At 44.8% G+C, this 21,076-nt stretch overlaps 3 protein-coding genes across 4 annotated transcripts in view; 2 read left to right on the forward strand and 1 right to left on the reverse strand.

Moving 5' to 3' along the window:
- ZNF783 (zinc finger protein 783) overlaps positions 1-20,170 on the reverse strand; it is a 28,120-nt gene extending 7,950 nt beyond the window's left edge. The window contains exons 1-4 of one of the 2 annotated variants that reach the window (XM_050785876.1): positions 19,990-20,170; positions 15,702-16,097; positions 15,486-15,612; positions 15,209-15,334 (exon numbers count right to left, since the gene is read on the reverse strand). In XM_050785876.1, coding sequence (XP_050641833.1) covers positions 15,209-15,334; positions 15,486-15,612; positions 15,702-16,097; positions 19,990-20,013 — 673 coding nt within the window. In that variant the 5' untranslated portion in view covers positions 20,014-20,170. Of the gene's footprint in view, positions 1-15,208; positions 15,335-15,485; positions 15,613-15,701; positions 16,098-17,324; positions 19,782-19,989 lie in introns of those variants that run through there. The other variant, XM_050785874.1, reaches the window with a different exon arrangement.
- Positions 1-21,076, forward strand: part of ZNF425 (zinc finger protein 425) — a 370,402-nt gene that overhangs the window by 193,138 nt on the left and 156,188 nt on the right. The window lies entirely within an intron of this gene.
- Positions 1-21,076, forward strand: part of PDIA4 (protein disulfide isomerase family A member 4) — a 415,254-nt gene that overhangs the window by 137,091 nt on the left and 257,087 nt on the right. The gene's annotated exons all lie outside the window — the stretch shown is intronic.

The raw sequence follows: 21,076 nt of genomic DNA on the forward strand, positions 1-21,076 counted from the left end.
CAGGGGGCTGAGGTGGGAGGATCACTTGAGCCCAGGAAGTTGAGTCTGCAGTAAGCTATGACTGCACCACTCCAGACTGAGCGACAGAGCAAGACTGTGCCAAAAAAAAAAAAAAAGTTAAGAATAATTTTTAAATATTGGAAAGAAGAGCCAGATTCTGCTGCAGTTGGATTTGGGGGACAGCACTGGCAAAGGAGCAGCACCCCCAGGATCGAGCAGCCTACAAGCCAGCGGTGCTCCTAGTTGGGGCAGTCGCAGGCCTCTCCAAAAATGCCACTTCCATCAGTTCCATCAGTTCCATCAGGTGAAGACCCACGCAGCCCCTTGGCCTCCAGTGCCCCCAGATGAATAAAGGGAAGCACAGGTCAAGAAGGCAACCTCATTGGAGATCATTTTGAATGGCAGGACAGGGCCAGGCGCGGTGGCTCACGCCTGCAATCCCAGCACTTTGAGAGGCCAAGGCTGATGGATCACGAGGTCAGAAGATCGAGACCATCCTGGCTAACACAGTCAAACCCTGTCTCTACTAAAAATACAAAAAAATTGGCCGGGCAGTGTTGTGGTGGGCGCCTGTAGTCTCAGCTACTAGAGAGGCTGAGGCAGGGAGAATGGCATGAACCCGGGAGATGGAGCTTGCAGTGAGCTGAGATAGCGCCACTGCACTTCAGCCCGGGTGACAAAGCAAGACTCTGTCTCAAAAAAAAAAAAAAAAAAAGAAAGAAAGAAAGAACAGCAGGAGAGACAGCAGCACCGTCTCCCAGAAAATGCCATGAGCTCAGCTGTTACAAGTGACGACACACAAGAGTATGCCACTCAGAATAAAAAATAAATAAATAATAAATTTTACAGTTTATCTGTAAAATGGGAATTTAAAAAAAAAAAAAAAAAAAAGAGTAGACCGTGGTGGTGGCAACCAGTGCCCCAAGTAGGCAGGTATCAGCTACAGAGGGATGAAAGAACTGGACTCCCAGAAACAGGCCGGGCACGGTGGCTCATGCCTGTAATCCCAGCACTTTGGGAGGCTGAGGTGGGTGGATCACTTGAGGTCAGGAATTCAAGACCAGCCTGACCAACATGGCAAAACCCCGTCTCTACTAAAAATACAAAAAAAATTAGCCAGGCATGGTGGCACGCACCTGTAATCCCAGCTACTTGGGAGGCTGAGGCAGAAGAATCACTTGAACCCGGGAGGTGGAGGTTGCAGTGAGCCAAGATCGAGCCATTGCACTCCAGCCTGGGCAACAAGAGAGAAACTCTGACTCCAGGAACAAAAAAAAAAAAAAAACTGGACTCACAGAAACAATACATGCCAAAGTTCCCAGGTTTCAGCTTTATAATCTGCAAATCTTTTACTTCTTTTTAAAGTGGACATATTCTGAATACAGGTTTCATTATGGAGGCTAAGAGAACAAATGTTTAGTTTCATATTTTCTCTGTAAGTAAAAGAGCTGATATATTTTGAATATAGAGTGATTTTAAAAAGGGGTGGGGGAAGCTGGGGACAGTGGCTAAAGCCTGTAATCCCAGCACTTTGGGAGGCCAAGGCAGGCGGGTCACCTGGGGTCAGGAGTTCAACTAGCCTGGTCAACATGATGAAACCCCATCTCTACTAAAAATACAAAAATTAACTGGGCATGGTGGTGCATGCCTGTAATCCCAACTGCTCAGGAGACTGAGACAGTAGAATCGCTTGAACCTGTGAGGTGGAGGTTGCAGTGAGCTGAGATTGTGCCACTACACTCCAGCCTAGGCAACAGAGTGAGACTCAGTCACACACACACACACATATCTCACTCTTTAGGGACTCCTGGCTCAGAACACTACAATGGGGGCTCCCAAACCCAAATCCTGTACTAGGCTAGTATAGCAGCATCCCCTGGGGAGCACCCCTGGGAGTCTCATCAGTAGGTTTGGGGTAGGCCTAGGAAATATGCATTTTTTAAAAGATTCCTAGAGCAAGAAACATAAATAATTCACAGAATAAGAAATTTAAATGGCCCTTAAACATATAAAAAATAGGGCCAGGTGCAGTGGTTCATGCCTGTAATCTTGCCACTTTGGGAGGCCAAGGCAGGAGGATTGTTTGAGGTCAGGAGTTTGAGACCAGCCTGGGCAACACAGTAAGACCCTGTCTCTACAAAAATTTTAAAACCTGCCAGGCATAGTGGCACATGCCTGTAGTCCTAGCTACTCAGGAGGCTGAGGTGGGAAGACACTTGAGCCTAGGAGTTCAAGGCTGCAGTGAGCCATGATTATATGACTGCACTCCAGACTGGATGACAGAGTAACATCTTGCCTCAAAAAAAAAAAAAAAAAAAAGGGAGGCGGGGGAACAAGATGGTCGAAAACAACCCTCCAGCGATTATCTCCCCACAGAAACACCAAATTCACTACTATTCACACAAGAAAGCACCTTCAAAAAAACCAAAATCCAGATGAGCAGTCACGGTACCTAGCTGTACCGTCATATGGAGGAAAGCAGCACTGAAGAGGGCGGGAAAGATAGTCTTGAATTGCTGATACCGACCCTCCTCCACACCCCCGCAGCAGCCATGCAGCTCGCGAGAGAGAATGTGTGTGCTTGGGGGAAGGAGAGTGCAGTGATTGTAGGACTTTGCATCGGAACTCAGTGCTGCCCTGTCACAGCAGAAAGCAACACCAGGCAGAACCTAGCTGGCACCCACCCACAGAGGGAGCATTTAGAACAGCCCTAGCCACGACAGGCATGGTGGCTCATGCCTATAATCCCAGCACTTTGGGAGGCTGAGGCAGATGGATCAACTTGAGGCCAGGAGTTTGAGACTGGCCTGGCCAACATGGCGAAACCTCATCTCTACTGAAAGTACAAAAATTAGCCGGGTGCGGTGGCAAGCACCTGTAATCCCAGTTACTAGGGAGACTGAGGCGGGAGAATCACTTGAGCCCGCGAAGCGGAGTTTGCAGTGAGCCAAGATCACGCCACTATACTCCAGCCTGGGCAACAGAGCAAAACTCTGTAACCAAAAAAACAAAAAACAAAAAGTTTACTCAAACATGATAACAGAGAATTTTCCAAACCTAAAGATATATCAATATTCAAGTACAAGAAGGTTAGCAAACACCAAGCAGAGTTAACCAAGGTAAGACTACCTCAAGGCATTTAGTAATCAGACTCCCAGAGGTCAAGGATATTAAAAAAGGATCCTAAAAGCAGCAAAAGACAAGACACAAATGACATACAATAGAGCTCCAATACGTCTGGCAGCAGACTTTGCAGTGGAAACCTGACAAGTTTTCAAGAGAGTGGCACAACATATTTAAAGTCCTGAAAGGCCAGGCGTAGTGGCACATGCCTGTAATCCTAGCACTTCGGAAGGCTGAGGTGGGCGGACTGCCAGAGCTCAGGAGTTTGAGACCAGCTTGGCCAATACGGTGAAACCCCGTCTCTACTAAAAATACAAAAAATTAGGCAGATGTGGTGGCACATGCCAGTAATCACAGCTACTTGGAAGGCTGAGGCACGAGAATCACTTGAACCTGGGAGGCAGAGGTTCAGTGAGCCAAGATTGTGCCACTTCACTCCAGTCTGGGCACCAGAGAGACTGTCTCCAAAAAACTAAAAATAAAAGTGCTGAAGGCAAAAAGCTTTTATCCTAGAATAATATATCCAGCAAAAATATCCTTCAAACATAAAGGAAAAATAAAGATTTTCTCAGACAAACAAAAACTAAGAGATTTCATCAACACCAGTCCTGTCCTACAAGAAATGCTAAAGGGAGTACTTCAATCAAAAAGTAAAGGACATTAATAAGGAATAAAAAAAAAAATCTGAAGGTACAAAACTCACTGGTAATAGCAAGTACACAAACACAGAGTATGATAATACTGTAAATGTACTGTGTAAGCTACTCATATCTTGAGTAGAAAGTCTAAATATGAACCAATTTTTTTTTTTGAGACAAAGTCTCGCTCTTGTTGCCCAAAGAAATGCCTAAAGACACATGGGCACTATGGGATAGAAAAACTACTGTATGCAAATGGAAACCAAAAAAGAGTAGGAGTAACTAGACTTATAGCAGACCAAACAGATTTTCAGACAAAACTATAAAAAGAGACAAAGTTCATTATATAATGCTAAAGGGGTAAATTCGGCAAGAGGATATATTAATAGCATAATAAATATACATGCACCCAACTCTGGAGCGCCTAGATGTATAAAGCAAATACTGTTAGAGCTAAAGAGAGAAACAGACCCCAATACAGTAATAACTGGCATCTCTGACACCGCACTTTCAGCACTGGACAGAGCATTCAGAAAGAAAACCAACAGAGAAACACTGGACTTAATCTGCACTATAGACTAAAGATATTCACAGAACATTTCATCCAACGGCTGCAGAATACACTTTTTTCTTCTCAGCACATGGATCATTCTCATGGATAGACCATATGTTAGGCCACAAAACAAGTTCTTAAAAATTCAAAAAATTGAAATCATACCAGGTATCTTCTCTGACTACAATGGAATAAAGCTAGAAATCAATAACAAGCAGAACTTTGGAAACTATATAAACACATGGAAATTAAATAATATGTTCCTGAATGGCCAATGGGTCAACAAAGAAATTAAGGAGGATATTAAGAAATTTTTTGAGGCCAGCTGTAATCCCAGCACTTTGGGAGGGCAAAGTGGGGAAACCATTTGCATCCAGGAGTTTGAGACTACCCTAGGCAACATAGCAAGAACCCATCTCTACAAAAAATCAAAAATTAGCCAGGTATGGTGGCACACATCTTTAGTCCCAGTTATTTGGGAGGCTAAGGTAGGAGGACTGCTTGAGCCTAGGAGGACCAGGCTGCAGTAAGCTGTGATCACACCACTGCACTCAGCCTGGGCAACAGAGCAAGACCCTGTCTGAAAACAAAAAAAAAAAAGAAGAAGAAGAAAGAAAGAAATTTTTTGAAAGAAATGAAAATAGAAACACGACATATCAAATTAACCTATGGTACTTGTGAGATACAGCAAAGCAATACTAAGATATAAGTTTACAGCAATAAGTGCCTCTATCAAAAAAGTAGAAAAACTGCAAACAACATAATCATGCATGCTAGAAAACCAGAAAAGTAAGAGCAAACCAAACTCCAAATTAGTGTAAAAACAATAAAGATCAGAACATAAATAAATAAAATTGAAACAAAAAACAATACAAAAGATCAATGAAATGAAAAGTTGGTTTTCTGAAAAGATAAAATCGACAAATCTTTAGCCAGACTAAGATAAAGAGGATCCAAATAAATCAGAGATAAAAAAGAGATATTACAACTAATACTGCAGAAAATCAAAGGATCATGAGACTATTATGAACAACTATATGCCAATAAATTGAAAAACCTAGAAGAAATGGATAAATTTCTAGACACATACAATCTACCAAGATTCAACCATGAAGAAATCCAAAACCTCAACAGACCAATAACAAGTAATGAGATCAAAGTTGCAATAAAAAGTCTCGCAGCAAAGAAAAGCCAGGGACATAACGGTTTCACTGCTGAATTTTACCAAACATTTAAAGAGGAATTCACACCAATGCTCTTCAAACTATTCTGAAAAATAAAGGAGGAGGGAATACCTCCAAACTCATTCTATGAGGCCAGTATTACCCTGATACCAAAACCAAACAAAGACACATCTAAAAAAGAAAGCTACAGGCCAATATCCTGATGAACACTGATGCAAAAATCCTCAACAAAATACTAGCACACCAAATTCAATGACACATTAAAAAGATCTTTCATCATGACCAAGTGGGATTTATCCCAGGCAGGGATGGAAGAATCATTCAACCTCTGCAAATCAATGAATGTGATACATCTTATCAACAGAACGAAGGACAAAAACCACAGGATTTCAATTGTTGCTATAAAAGCATTTGATAAAATTCAACATACTTTCATGATTTTAAAAAATCCAAAAAATGGGTACAGAAGGAATATACTTCAACACCATAAAAGCCATATACAACAGATGCACAGCCAGTTTCCCCTGATACTGAACAGGGGAAAAATTGAAAGCCTTTCCTCTAAGATCGGGAACAAGGTAAGGATGAACAAGATAAGGATGCACTTTCACCACTGTTGTTCAACATAATCCTGGAAGTCCTAGCTACAGCAGACAAGAGAAAGAAATAAAGAGCATCCACATTAGAAAGGAAGAAGTTAAATTATCCTTGTTTGCAGATTATATGATCTTATATTTAGAAAAACCTAAAGACTCCACCAAAAAACACCTATTAGAACTGATAAATTCAGCAAAGTTGCAGCCTACGGAATCAACATACAAAATCAGTAGCCTTTTTATATGCCAACAGTGAACAATCTGAAAAAGAAATCAAGAAAATAATCCCGTTTACAATAGCTATACATAAAATTAAAAACCTAGGAAAAAACTTAACAAAAGAAGTAAAAGATATCTAGAACGAAAATTATGAAACATTAATGCAAGAAATTGAAGAGGACACCAAACAATGGAAAGATATTCCATGTTCAGAATTAGTTATAATGCCCACACTACACAAAGCAATCTACAGACTCAATGCAATTCCTATCAAAATATCAAGGACATTCTTCACAGAAATAGAAAAAATAATCCTAAAGTATATACAGAACCATGAAAAACCTGAAATAGCCAAAGCCATCCTAAGCAAAAAGAACAAAACTAGAGGAACCTATTACCTGACTTCAAATTAAACTACAGATCTATAGTAACCAAAACAGCATGGTAATGGCATAAAAACAGACAAATAGACCAAAAGAACAGAATAGGGAACCCAAAAATAAACCCATACATCTACAGCAAACTCATTTTTACCAGAGGAATCTATTACCTGACTTCAAATTAAACTACAGATCTAGAGTAACCAAAACAGCATGGTAATGGCATAAAAACAGACAAACAGACCAAAAGAACAGAATAGGGAACCCAGAAATAAACCCACACATCTACAGCAAACTCATTTTTGATAAAGGTATCAAGAACATACATTAGGCCAGGCGTGGTGGCTCATGCCTATAATCCCAACACTTTGGGAGGCTGAGGCTGGCGGATCACCTGAGGTCAGGAGTTCAAAACCAGCCTGACCAATATGGCGAAACCCTATCTCTACTAAAAATACAAAAATTAGCCGGGAGTGGTGGCAGGCGCCTGTAGTCCCAGCTACTCAGGAGGCTGAGACAGGAGAACTGAACCCGCGAGGCGGAGGTTGCAATGAGCCAAGATTGTGCCACCGCACTCCAGTCTGGGTGACAGAGTGAGACTCTGTCACAAAAAAAGAAAAAAAAAGAACATATATTGGAATAAGGACAGTCATTTCCATAAATTGTGCCAGGAAAACTGAATATCCATATGCAGAAAAATAAAACTAAACTCCTATCTCTCATCATATAAAAAAATCAAATCAAAATAGATTAAAAACTTAAATATAAGACCTCAAACTATCAAACTACTTCAAGAAAACATTGGGGAAACTCTCCAGGATATTGGTCTGGGCAAAGATTTGAGTAATACCCTAAAGCACAGACAACCAAAGCAAAAGATGAACAAATGGGATCACATCAAGTTAAAAACCTTCTGCACAGCAAAGGAATCAATCAACAAAGTGAAAAGACACCCCACAGAATGGGAAAAAATATTCGCAAATTATCCATCTGACAAGGGATTTATAACCAGAATATCTAAAGGGCTCAAACAAATCTATAGGAAAAAATCCAATTACCCAATTAAAAAACAATATGATTAAAAATGGGCAAAAGATCTGAATAGACATTCCTCAAAAGACGGCATACAGGTTGGGCATGGTGGCTCATGCCTGTAATCTCAGTGCTTTGGGAGGCTGTGGCAGGAAGATTGCTCGAGTCCAGGAGTTCAAGACCAGCCTGGGCAACACAGCACAACTCCATCTCTACAAGAAATACAAAAATTAGCTGGGCGTGGTGACACATGCCTCTAGTCCCAGCTACTTGGGAGGATGAGGTGGGAGAATGGCTTGAACCCAGGAGACTGGGTTGCAGTGAGCTCTGATTGTGCCACTGCACTCCTGTCATACCTGGGCAACAGAGTGAGACCCTGTCTCAAAAAAAAAAAAAGAAAAAAAAAATGTGGCTGGGCACGGGGGCTCATGCCTGTAATCCCAGGACTTTGGGAGGCCAAGGCAGGCGGATCATGAGGTCAGGAGATGGAGACCATCCTGGCTAACATGGTGAAACCCCATCTCTACTAAAAATATAAAAAATTAGCCAGGCGTGGTGGCGGGCGCCTGTGGTCCCAGCTACTCGGGAGGCTGAGGCAGGAGAATGGCGTGAACCCGGGAGACGGAGTTTGCAGTGAGCCAAGATGCGCCACCGTACTCCAACCTGGGTGACAGAGTGAGAATCCGTCTCAAAAAAAAAAAAATGTACAAATGGCAAACAGGTATATGAAAAGGTGCTCAACACAATCAATCATCAGAGAAATGCAAATCAAAACGACAATGACTTATCATCTCATCCCAGTTAAGACAGGCAATAACACACGCCGGCAAGGATGTGAAGAAAAGGGAACCCGCGAACACTGCTGGTGGGAATGTAAATTCGTGCAACCACTATGGAGGACAGTACACAGGTGCCTCAAAAGAACTAAAAGCAGAACTACCACATGACCCAGCAACCCCACTGCTAAGTATATACCCAAAAGAAAGGAAATCAGTGTATCTATCTGCACTCCCATGTTTATTATTCACAATCGTCAAGATTTGGAAGCAACCTAAGTGTCCATCACCAGGCAAAGGGACAGAGAAAATGTGGTACATATATACAGCTATAAAAAAGGAGATCCTGTCATTTGCAACAACATGGGTGGAACTGGAGGACATTATGTTACGTGAAATAAGCAAGGCACAGAAAGACAAACTTTGTATGTTCTCATTCATTTTGGGAGCCAAAAAGTAAAACAGTTGAATTCATGGAGACAGAGAAGTTGAACGATGGTTACCTAAGGCTGGGAAGGGTTGGGGGAAGGTGTGAGGGGGGAAGTAGAGATGGTTAACGGGTAACAAATACAGTTAAATAGAATGAATAAGATATAGAATGTGATAGCATAACAGGGTGACTATAGTCAACAATAATTTAATTGTACATTTTATAATAACTAAAAGAGTATAATTGGAATGTTTATAACATAAAGAAATAAGAAATGCTTGAGGTAATGAATATCCCATTTACCCTGATGTCATTATTACACATTGTATGCCTGCATCAAAATATCTCATGTACCCCATAAATATGCACACCTACTATGTACCATAAAAATTAGAAATTAAAATAGAATTCTAAAGGAAAAAAAAAAAAACTCATCAACACTCAGTAAGAGAGGCGCCATTAAAACTACACTGACATACTTCTTACCATTACACTGAAAAGAATCCTACAAGTTTGTCCACATCCTCTGTTGGCAAGAGAACCTTTTTCACAACACAGATGGGAATTCAAATGATTCCTCTGTCCAGGGGAATTTGGAGATAAATTCTCCCCAAATAACATATTTATTTACCTTTTGACCCAGCAATCCAACCTCCAGGATTACATCTCAAAGATACATTGGGGCCAGGCACAGTGGCTCGTATGTAATCTCAACACTTTGGGAGGCTGAGGAAGGTGGATCACTTGAGGTCAGGAGTTAAGAGACCAGCCTGGCCAACATGATGAAACCCAGTCTCTGCTAATACAAAAATTAGCCAGGTGTGGTGGCGCACACCTGTGGTCCCAGTCAGTCCAGAGGCTGAGGCTCGAGAATCATTTGAACACAGGAGTCAGGGATTACAGTGAGACGAGATCGTGCCACTGCACTCCAGCCTGGGCAACACAGTGAGTGAGACTCCTTCTCACAAAAAATAAATTTTAAAAAAAGATACCTTGGCAAAAACATGAACTGATTTATGCACAAAGTACTCCCTACAGCATTATTTATATCAGCAAAATGCTGGAAATACTCTAAATGTCCAAGGTATAGACTGTTAAATAAACTATCACACCACAGAACATTCCGAATCCACAGAACTGAGGAAGACCTGTACATCATTGTATGAGGTGGTCTCCACAACCTACTGCGTAAGACAGGGGTGGGAATACAAATATATCCGTGTTACTGATATTTCCAAGAGAAACATGGTAGTATAAATAAGAAATGAATAAAAATGATTATCTATAGGGAGAGGGCACAAGGAGGGAAACGAGATTTCCTCGAATGTACCATGTTAAATCATTTTGACTTTGCAAACATAAAATATCTTACATATTCAAAAAATTAAGTTACATCAAAAACCAAAAAGAATAATCTATAAAAAAATCTAAAACAAATGAATGCAACTGTATACTAAGTTGGTGGCATAAGTACATACAGAAAACATTTCAAGTGACTTTAAAGGCATTATTTTGCCCATAAGTCCTGCACAGAATGTATACAGAGGACAAAAAGAGCTGCAAAAAAATCTTGTATTTCAATGGAAGTCTAACTGTTAGTAGTAGTATTGCTTCACTGTTTTGAAATTGTAAGATACATTATAGGATAACGAAGTGCTAGGATTGGATATAAGATCATTGAAGAAATTACGCAAATTTAGTTGAGAATTTAAGATTTCCACGTAAAAGGAAAGTGATAAACAACATAAAATCAAAGAACCAGGCCAGGCGCCATGGCTCACGCCTATGATCCCAGCACTTTGAAAGGCCGAGGCATGGTGGCATGTGCCTGTAGTCCCAGCTACTCGGGAAGCTGAGATGGGAGAATCACTTGAGCCCAGGAGGTCAAAGCTGCAGTGAGCTGAGATTATGACACTGTACTCCAGCCTCGGCAACAGAGTGAGATCCTGTCTCAAAATAAATAAATAAATAAATAAATAAATAAATAAATAAATAAATAAATGGGGGGGCACGGGGGGAATTTATCAACTGATAAAGGAATAAACAATATGTGGCATATCTTTACAATGGAGTGTCACTCAGCCACAAAAAGGAATGAAGTACTCATACATACTACAATCAATGTGGATGAACCTTCAAAACATTATGCTCAATGAAAGAAGGCAGGCACAAATGCCACATAATATATGATTCCATTTTTTTTTTTTTTTTTTTTGAGACAGAGTCTCACTCTGTTGCCCAGGCTGGAGTGCAGTGGTGCAATCTTGGCTCACTGCAACCTCCGCCTCCCAGGTTCAAGCAATTCTCCTGCCTCAGCCTCCTGAGTAGCTAGGATTACAGTTGCACACCACCACACCCAGCTAATTTTTTGTATTTTTAGTAGAAACGGGGTTTCACCATGTTGACCAGAATGGTCTTGATTTTCTGACCTCATGATCCGCCCACCTCAGGCTCCCAAAGTGCTGGGATTACAGGCGTGCGCCACTGCACCCGGCCGTATGATTCCATTATATGGAGTTTCCAGATGGATAAATGCATAGACACAGAAAGCAGATCAGAGGCTGCCTGGGGCAGGGGAACAGGTGGGCAGAGGAACAGGCAGTGACTACTAATGGGTATGGGGTTTCTTTTTGATGGAACAAGAAAGGTCTAAAATTGGATTGTGGTGATGGCTGCACAACTTTGTGAATATACTAAAAAACACTCAACTATAGGATGTCCTAGCCAGAGCAATAAGGCAAGAGAAACAAATGGCATCCAAATAGGAAAAGAAGTTAAACTATCTCTCTTTGCTGACAATGATTCTGTACCTAGAAAACCTTAAAAACTCTGCCAAAAGGCTACTGGAACTGATCAACAATTTTAGTAAGGTTTCAGGATACAAAATTAGTGTGCAAAAATCAGTAGCATTCCTACACAAGAATAACATCAGCCTGAAAGTGTATAATCAAGAATACAGTTCCATTTACAATAGCTACCAAAAAAAAGAAAGAAATACCCAGGAATACAGCTAACCACAGAGGTGAAAGACTCCACAAGGAGAACTATGAAATACTGTTGAAAGAAATCAGAGATGACACAGATACATTTAAAAACATCCTATGCTCATGGATGGAAAGAATCAATATTGTTAAAATGGCCATACTGCCCAAAGCAATTTACAGACTCAATGCTATTCTTTTCAAACTACTCCTATCATTCTTTACAGAATAAGAAAAAACAATTCTAAAATTCTTATGAAACCAAAAAAGAGCCAGAATAGCCAAAGCAATCCTAAACAAAAAGAACAAAGTCAAAGGTGTCACACTACCCAACTTCAAACTATACTAGAAGGCTGTAGTAACCAAAACAGCATGGTACTGGTACAAAAACAGACACGTAGACCAATGGAACAGAATAGGAAACTCAGAAATAAAGTCACACACTTACAATAATCTGATCTTGGACAAGGCTGACCAAAAAAAAAAAAGCAATGGTGAAAAGACTCCCTATTCAATAAATGTTGCTGGGGTAGTAACTAGCTAGACATGTGCAGAAGAATGAAGCTAGACCCCTACCTTTCACCATATACAAAAAGTAACTCAAGATCGATTAAAGATTTAAATGTAAGACCTCAAATTATAAAAATTCTAGAATAAAACCTAGGAAATACCCTCCTCGATATTGCCCTTGGCAAAGAATTTTTGGCTAAGTCCTCAAAAGCAACTGCGACAAAAACAAAAATTGACAAGTGGGACCTAATTAAACTAAAGAGCTTCTACATAGCAAAAGAAATTACCAACAGAGTAAACTGAAACCTACAGAATGGGAGAAAAATATCTGCAAACTATGCGTCTGACAAAGGTCTAACATCCAGCATCTATAAGGAACTTAAACCAACAAGCAAAAAATAAGCAAAGGACATGAACAGACATTTCTTTTTTTTTTTTTTTTTTTTTGAGACGGAGTCTCACGCTGTTGCCCAGGCTGGAGTGCAGTGGCGCGATCTCGGCTCACTGCAAGCTCCGCCTCCTGGGTTCACGCCATTCTCCTGCCTCAGCCTCCTGAGTAGCTAGGACTACAGGCGCCCGCCACCGCGCCCGGCTAATTTTTTGTATTTTTTAGTAGAGACGGGGTTTCACTTGTCGATCTCCTGACCTTGTGATCCGCCCGCCTCGGCCTCCCAAAATGCTGGGATTACAGGCTTGAGCCACCGCGCCCGGCCCAGACATTTCTTAAAAAAAGACATGCAAGCGGCCAACAAACATGAAAAAATGCTTACCATCACTAATCATCAGAGAAATGCAAATCAAAACCATAATGAGTACCATCTCACACCAGTCAAAATGACCATTATTAAAAACTCAAAACCCATCAGATGCTGGCGAGGCTGCAGAGAAAAGGGAATGCCTATACACGGTTGATGGGAATGTAAGTTAGTCCAGCCACTGTGGAAAGCAGTTTGAAGATTTCTCAAGGGACTTAAAACAGAGCAACCATCTGACCCAGCAATCCTGTTACTGGGTATATACCCAAAGGAAAATAGATCATTATACCAAAAATATACATGCATACATATGTTCATCACAATGTTATTCACAGTAGCAAAGACATGGAATCAACCTGGGTGTCCATCAGTGGTGGGTTGAATAAAGAAAATGTGGTATATATACACCATGGAATACCACATAGCCATAAAAAAGAATGAAATCATGTGCTTCGCAGCAACATGAAGCTGAAGGCCATAATCCTAAGTGAACTAATGGAAGAACAGAAAACCAAATATTGCATGTTCTCACTTATAACTGGGACCTAAACAATGAGCATACATTGACATAAACCTGGGAAAAACACACACTGTGGACTACTAGAGGGGGAAGGGAAAGAGGGGAGCATGGATTGAAAAACTTGGGTACTATGCTCACTACCTGGGCACAATATACCCATGTAACAAACCCGCACATGTACACCTATATCCAAAGTAAAAGTTGAAATTTTTTTAAGAAGTGCTCAGTTGCACACTTTAATAGGTAAATTATATTGTATATGAATTATATCTCAATAAAGCTGTTGAAAAAGACTGGGGGGGGTTCATAAGTTTGTTCTTATAGACTTCAGAGACACAAACCAAATGTAAAATGTGGACTTGGGTGTATTACAATTAGGATCCTAAGACGTATAGAAAACATTTTTGAGACAACTGGGGAAAACAAAACAAAGGCTAGGTATTAGATGGTATTAGATGATATTCTGATATTCTGTGGGTGTGACCATGGTATTGTGGTTACGTTCAGGAAAAGGGAAAAAACAGATGAAGCGAGTGTGGCAAACCCAGCGGAGGGTTGAGCCTGGGTGACGATCATTTGGAGATTCACTGTGCTATTCTACTTTATTAAAATTTAATTTAAAAAAAAGCCCCCCAGAGGACTGTGATGTGCAGTCCCCTTTGGAACCACTGTCCTATATACCAGCTACAAGGACAGGGCATGCCTGGCCCTCCTACCGAGGGCCATGTACACAAATGGAAGCTAGCACATGACAGGCCTTCCTGCCACAGGCTGGGGCTGTGGGACTGCGACAGGGGCACAAGCAATAGCAGGGACATGCACACGCCTGAAGACGCCAGGAGGCAGCAGTGCTGCTGGTGGAGGTATTACTAAGTCCCCACTATATATATATATATACACACACATACACATACACACACACATATATTTTGAGACAAAATCTCGCTCTGTCGCCCAGGCTGGAGTACAGTGGCGCAATCTCGGCTCACTGCAAGCTCCGCCTCCTGGGTTTACGCCATTCTCCTGCCTCAGCCTCCCGAGTAGCTGGGACTACAGGCACCCGCCACCATGCCCGGCTAATTTTTTGTATTTTTAGTAGAGACAGGGTTTCACCATGTTAACCAGGATGGTCTCAATCTCCTGACTTCATGATCCACCCGCCTCAGCCTCCCAAAGTGCTGGGATTACAGGCGTGAGCCACCGTGCCCGGCCAGTCCCCACTATTACAAAGTGATCAGCATGTACATGCTTAATATTTGTCACTCGGTCATCACAGCCACGTAAGGTGAGTATGATGGCCCACATTGGACAGATACAGAAACGCTATGGCTCTAAGTCTGCCACCCACTCCTGTCCAGGGTGGCCTTGTACCGAGTGGTCCCACTTTGGGTTAATGGCCTATGCTCCCTTTCTGGCCTCCCTGATTGTCTGGGAAGCCCAAGAGGGTGGGTGATGGTGCAGCTAGCCCCTGGCACTCCCCCCACGCCACCACATCTTGCTCTTTTACTTACCAGTGCCCAACATCCTTGGATGCCCCACCTCTACTTCATTCTGCTTCTCCTGGCCCCACCCGTCAAGACAAGGTTCCTCTCCCCTCTCTATCCGGGTGAGGATGTCCGGTTTGGAGATGGCATAATCTGTGCACAGAACAAGAAATGGGGAAGAGCTGGACCCGAGATGCCCACAAAGATGCAGAGGTGCCCAAAGTACCAAAAGCCAAAGCAAAGAAACAGACTGTCCACAGACAACCTGTGGACAGAGGCCCAGATCCTCCCTCCGTGGCCTTACCCAGGGAGACCAGGGTCTCGTAGTTGCCCCTCATCACGTGCTTGTAGAGCTCCTTCTGCCAGTCCTCCAGCTTGCCCCACTCCAGCTCAGAGAAATACACGGCCACATCATCGAAGGTCACAGGCACCTGGAAGCACAAGTGTTGCACTCACTCACCCACACGCTCACAGGCTCGGCCCCTCAAGCTCTCCCCACCACAGGGTGTCCCGCCGCTACCTTGGGGGACTCCCCCTTGCTGCCTGGGGGCAGCCGCAAGATCCAGAAGTTCCTGTTGCGCAGCAGGTTCTCCACATTCTCCAGCCGCCTCTGCAGCAGCCCGTACTCCTGCAGCAGGGTCCCCAGCACGGCCCACTTGCCCTCCAGCTGGTTCCCGAACTCCACAGCTGTCTTCTCACAATCGGCCAGCTTCTTCTCGGCTGTCCCCGTGCGCCCTTCCAGAGTCAGCAAGCGGGCCAGGCAGGAATCCACCTTCTTCTCCAAGGCCTGAATGGCAGCCACCACCGTCCACAGTGTGATTTCCGTGGAGTAGAGGTACGAGTTCTTCTCAGCAGCTGGCTGGGGCAAGGGTATGGAAGGACTCTGGTCCTCTGTGTGCTTGTCTGTCTTGGGGGCCTGCTCACAAGAAGAGAAAAGAGAGGTATTATGAGAATTATACAATCAAACCTTCCATCTCAAAAACACACCTCAGAAATGACACCTGCAATGGTAAAGCCCCATCTGGGATCCTGAGTTAGCAGCAGCCTGGGGGGAGATGGAGAGGCTAGGGTGTCAGTTAGGAATCCAGCCTAACTGATACAAGAGACAGTGGCTGGACCAACGTGTCAGCAACTGGGAAAGTGGAAGAAAAACAGCCCCTGCCCATCCTATACACTAACTATGGGGACAGGGCATGCCCCATAAGCTTGAGCAAACCATGCAGTCTCAAACCAGTGACTCCCCTTCCTCAAACCAGTGACTCCCCTTCTTGGGTCTGTTTCCTCCTCTAAAAATGAAGGGACAAGGCTTTGTGACACAGAGACATGACTCTCCAGTGGACAGCCCACGTGCAACTCAGCTCTGCCACTCACAAGCTGGCCAACTGTGGGCAAGGTGTTTCCAACAGCTTCCAACTTCCCTTCCCCATCTAGAAAATGGAGATAATAATAGTACCTATACAATAAGACTGAGAGAATTAAGAAAAATCTGTGTACAAAGTACTTGGTACAATGTGTAGCACAGCACAAATAATAAACATGAGCCCCATGTCGCAGGGCTAAGAAGATGATGATTGCTATGGAACGAATGTTTGTGTCTCCCTCAAAATCCATTTGTTGAAGCAGTAATCCCCAATATGCTGGTATTTGGAGGTGGAGCCTCTGGGAGGCAATTAGGCCATGAAGGCAGAGCCCTCATATGTAGGATTCGTGCCCTTGTAAGAAGAAACACAAGGGACACGATCTTGCTGTATGCCATGTGAGGATACAATGAGAAGGCAGCCGTCTGCAAACCAGGAAAAGAGACCTGCCGGGAACCAAGTAAGGCAGCCTGAGCAGACTGAGACAATGACGGTGATTATGGTGATGGTTCTGGCTCAGGGATATGGTACAAATAGTTCATATGGCCTTTTTTTACCTCCACTTCTTTCATTCCGTTGTCCTTCAGTGCCTTGGAAAAAGCTTCTCAAGTGCCTCAACTTACCCTGATACCTGATTCACAAGCCATCATCATGCATGTGCAATGGGCACAGTCCTGGTTGGTGCTGCTAAAAGCCTCGTTGGAGAGACAAATCGACATCTCACCCCTCAATTTCATTCATGCTTCATGGTTAAATCACCACAGGGTACTAACTTCCAAAATTACCTCAAATCCATCGATGTTTCTCCTTCTCCACTGCCAGTGTCTAGTCCAAGTCCCCATCACCTTGCTTGGCCTCGGCCACTGCGGTCCTGCCTACCTGATTTCCCCACTTCCAGCCTTCTCCCCCACTTCCAGCCTTCTCCACGACAATACCCTTTCCACAGAGTAACCGGTAATCTTTTTTTTTTTTTTTTTTTTTGAGACAGAGTCTTGCTCTGTCGCCCAGGCTGGGGTACAGTGGCGCAATCTCAGCTCACTGCAACCTCCACCTCCCGAGTTCAAGCGATTCTCCTGCCTCAGCCTCCCGAGTAGCTGGGACTACAGACACCCGCCACCACACCCAGCTGGTTTTTATATTTTCAGTAGAGACGGGCTTTCACCATATTGGCCAGGCTGGTCTCAAACTCCTGACCTTGTGATCCGCCTTTCTCAGCCTCCCAAAGGGTTGGGATTACAGGCATGAGCCACCACTCCCGGCCTGGTAATCTTTTAAAAACACAAATAGATCATTGCAGTCCCCTGCTTAAAACTCTTCAGTAGTTTCCCAGTGCACCTGGCATAAGATCTAGACTTCTTCATGGCCCAGCCCACCTCTCTTGACCTTGAGCCATCCAGTTCCTGCCGCGCTCCAGCCATGCCGGCCTCCTGTGGATTCCGAGGACCCACCCGGCCCTCCTCCACCTTCGTGTCAGCTCTCAATATGCATCCTCTGTATGCCTGAGTCCCTCTGGTCTTTAAGAGTCTTGCTTAGACTACGCATCCTAGAGACTTTCACTGTTCCCTCCTTCCTAGCACTAATCATCTATAATTGCTTCATTCGTTCAACGACAATTACTGAACACCTATCATAGTAAACGTACGATGAAGATGAAAAAAAAACTGATGGGGTTCTTCCTTCTCCAGGAGAAAAATTCTGTATAGGAATACTTATAAATAACAACAGTGTGATAGGATGGGCTAACAAGAGACCAGGGCAAATCTGTCCCTTTTGGGAAGTTTCTTGGGATCTCAAGTGCTGCAAGAAGGCATTGGGAAAGGAGCAGGTGGACAGGAGTGAGCTGAAAGGTAGTAAAGCTGTGAGCTCCAGGCTAGGAGGAGTGGATGACGTCACCTCCTAGGGCCCCCTCTTCCCAGGCAACAGGACTATAAACCTGCAGAATCCCCAATGTTTTTTCTCTCCCTTGCACTCAGGGAACCCAAAAAGAAGCTCACCACACTCACTAAGTAAAGAGGAGGGAGAGGAAGTTCTACTTTAATAAAAGTATCCAGAAAAATCAAGGTTTCAAAACCTTCACTGAGGTGTATTAATAACAGTAGGTATCATCTACTGAGCTCTTTACAAGCGTTTTCTAGTATGTCAAAAATGGCCAAAGGATTATAATCTCCCAATTGGACAAACTGCACAATATCAAACCAATATTCTAAAATCTGTTAAACTGGCCTAGTTTATACAGATGAAGATGCAGAAAAAAACTGATGTGATTCTTCCTTCTCCAGGAGAAAAATTCTGTATAGAAATACTTATAGTTTATTCTTATGAACAAACTTATTCATATAGATATATATCTAGATAGATAGACAGACAGATAGATAGATATAAAAAAGACAGGCACCTGTGCCTGTAATCCCAGCTACTTGGGATTGGGAGGCTGAGGTAGGAGAATCGCTTGAACCCGGGAGGCAGAGGCAGAGGTTGCCGTGAGATGAGATCCCACCACTGCACTCCAGCTTGGCTGAGAGACCCTGTCTAAAAATACATATATATATATCATTTTTTAATTTAAAAAATTTTAAACGGCAGGGTGCAGTGGCTCGCATCTGTAATCCCAGCACTTTGGGAGGCCGGGGCGGGCAGATCACGAGGTCTAGGGTTCAAGACCAGCCTGGCCGACATAGTGAAACTCCGTCTCTATCAAAAATAGAAAAATTAGCCAGGCGTGGTAGCAGGCGCCTGTAGTCCCAGCTACACGGAGAGTCCCAGTTCAAGGAGAATCCCTTGAACCTGGGAGGCGGAGCTTGCAGTGAGCCGAGATCGTGCCACTGCACTCCAGCATGCACAACAGAGCGAGACTCCCTCTAAAAAAAAAAATTTAAATAAAATCTGCTACACTTATTTTTTTTTTTTTTTAATCTACAATCTCTCTTGTAAACGACACTTAAATCTTTCTCTTTGGCAAAAGTAGACTATGAGGCGTTTTAAAGTGTCTAATTCCAAAGTCCCTGCCCCGGCGTGAGGCTCCCGCCTCTAACAGATGCGTGACCCTGGGCCAGTCCCTTCCCATCTCAGCCTCCGCGACTGTCCCGTGGGGCCTGCTGCCCCTGCCCGCCCAGCCTGCTATGGGGGCGCCGCGGGGCCTCAAATGGAACAATGCTTCCAAGGCGCGGCCTCCTAGTCGCTGAGCGTGACTCTGAGGCCCGGGCTGGCAGAGGCCGCAGAAGGGCCGGATCGTCCGTCGCTGACGTCGGGGCCCCGCCCGCCGGGCCTGGAGTTTGGGCCGCCCGGTCAATGCCTTCGACGCGGGCCGGGCGATGGGCCGGGGGCGGCGAGCGCGGAGGCTGCGCGCAGGGCCCTCTCGCCGGGCGGCCCCGCGCGGCCAGAGTCCCTCGCGCGGGCTCACGCAGCGGCGGCCTGGGCCTTCCCGGCGTCCGCGGGGCCCAGGGCGCTTACCCGGGCAGGCGCTGCTTCGGCCATGGCTACCCGCGTCCCTCGCTGGGTTGCAGTCCCGGGACCCGGCCTGTCGGGCCCCGGGGCGGCGCGGCGGCGACACCGGAGGCGGAACGGGACCCGCCTAGCCTGGGAGCTACTGCCGGGGGGCCGCGAACTGCGTCCCGAGCCACGTGCCCCGCTGTCCCTTTTAAAAAGAGCTGCGCTCGGCGGCCGAGCCTGAGGGCGCGCACAGCGCCCCCTGCAGCCCGTAGGACCGCACGCCCGCGGCCACCGCGCCGCGCCCACCCGAGGCCTTCAGCGCCCGCGGCGTCCGGGACCCAGGCGCGGCCGCCCACCCTCACCCGGGGCGCGGGAGTCAACGCCGGGGCGGGCGTCCCACGGTCTCCATCCGGGCTCCGTCAGGCATAAGCCACTCCCGGGCCAGCGCGGCACCCAACCCCTCTCTGCGTCCCACGCGGGAGCCGGGAGGGCTGGGGGAAGGAGCCGCGCTGGAAAGTGCGAAACCTCGCGAGGGAAAGCTACGTGGGGAACCGGGGCGTCCCTCGCCGGGGCTCCAGTCCGGACCGAGACTCTGTTGCAGCGCCTCCCACGCACCACAGAACTGAGTTGGGGAAAGTAAAAAGGATACGTGTGTACCCAGGGAGAAGCCAAGGAAACTTAGATGAACGTTTTTAAACTCTTTTATGTTTTACAGAACAAAGGTGAAGATTGTAGGATTTTTTTTTCCTCCTAAGCCTGCCCTCCCCTCCTGGGGACGCTGGGGTCCCTTCCTCCTCCCAGGGCCCACCCAGGGAAAGTCCTCAGCCACCCACTAGGACCCTTCTGTAGCTTTGGTCCAGGCTGCGGATCACAGCAAGTGTGAATCAGTCCATCCCTCATTTAGGCCCTGAGGTATCTTGAATAAACCGCAGGACCCATTTTCCTCAGCCTGTGCTGAGGCACATTGAACTAAATGTGCTGTATGCAGTTGAAGCTTTGTTTTCTGTCTTTTCCGTATTTCCCATTCATCTCACAGTATTTGTCCAACAAGCTGGCAAACTCTTCCCGCTAGAAATCTGCAGTTTTGTTTCTTTCTGTGTTTGGTTTT

The sequence above is a fragment of the Macaca thibetana genome, chromosome 3 (assembly GCF_024542745.1).
Source record: "Macaca thibetana thibetana isolate TM-01 chromosome 3, ASM2454274v1, whole genome shotgun sequence".
Taxonomy (NCBI): domain Eukaryota; kingdom Metazoa; phylum Chordata; class Mammalia; order Primates; family Cercopithecidae; genus Macaca; species Macaca thibetana.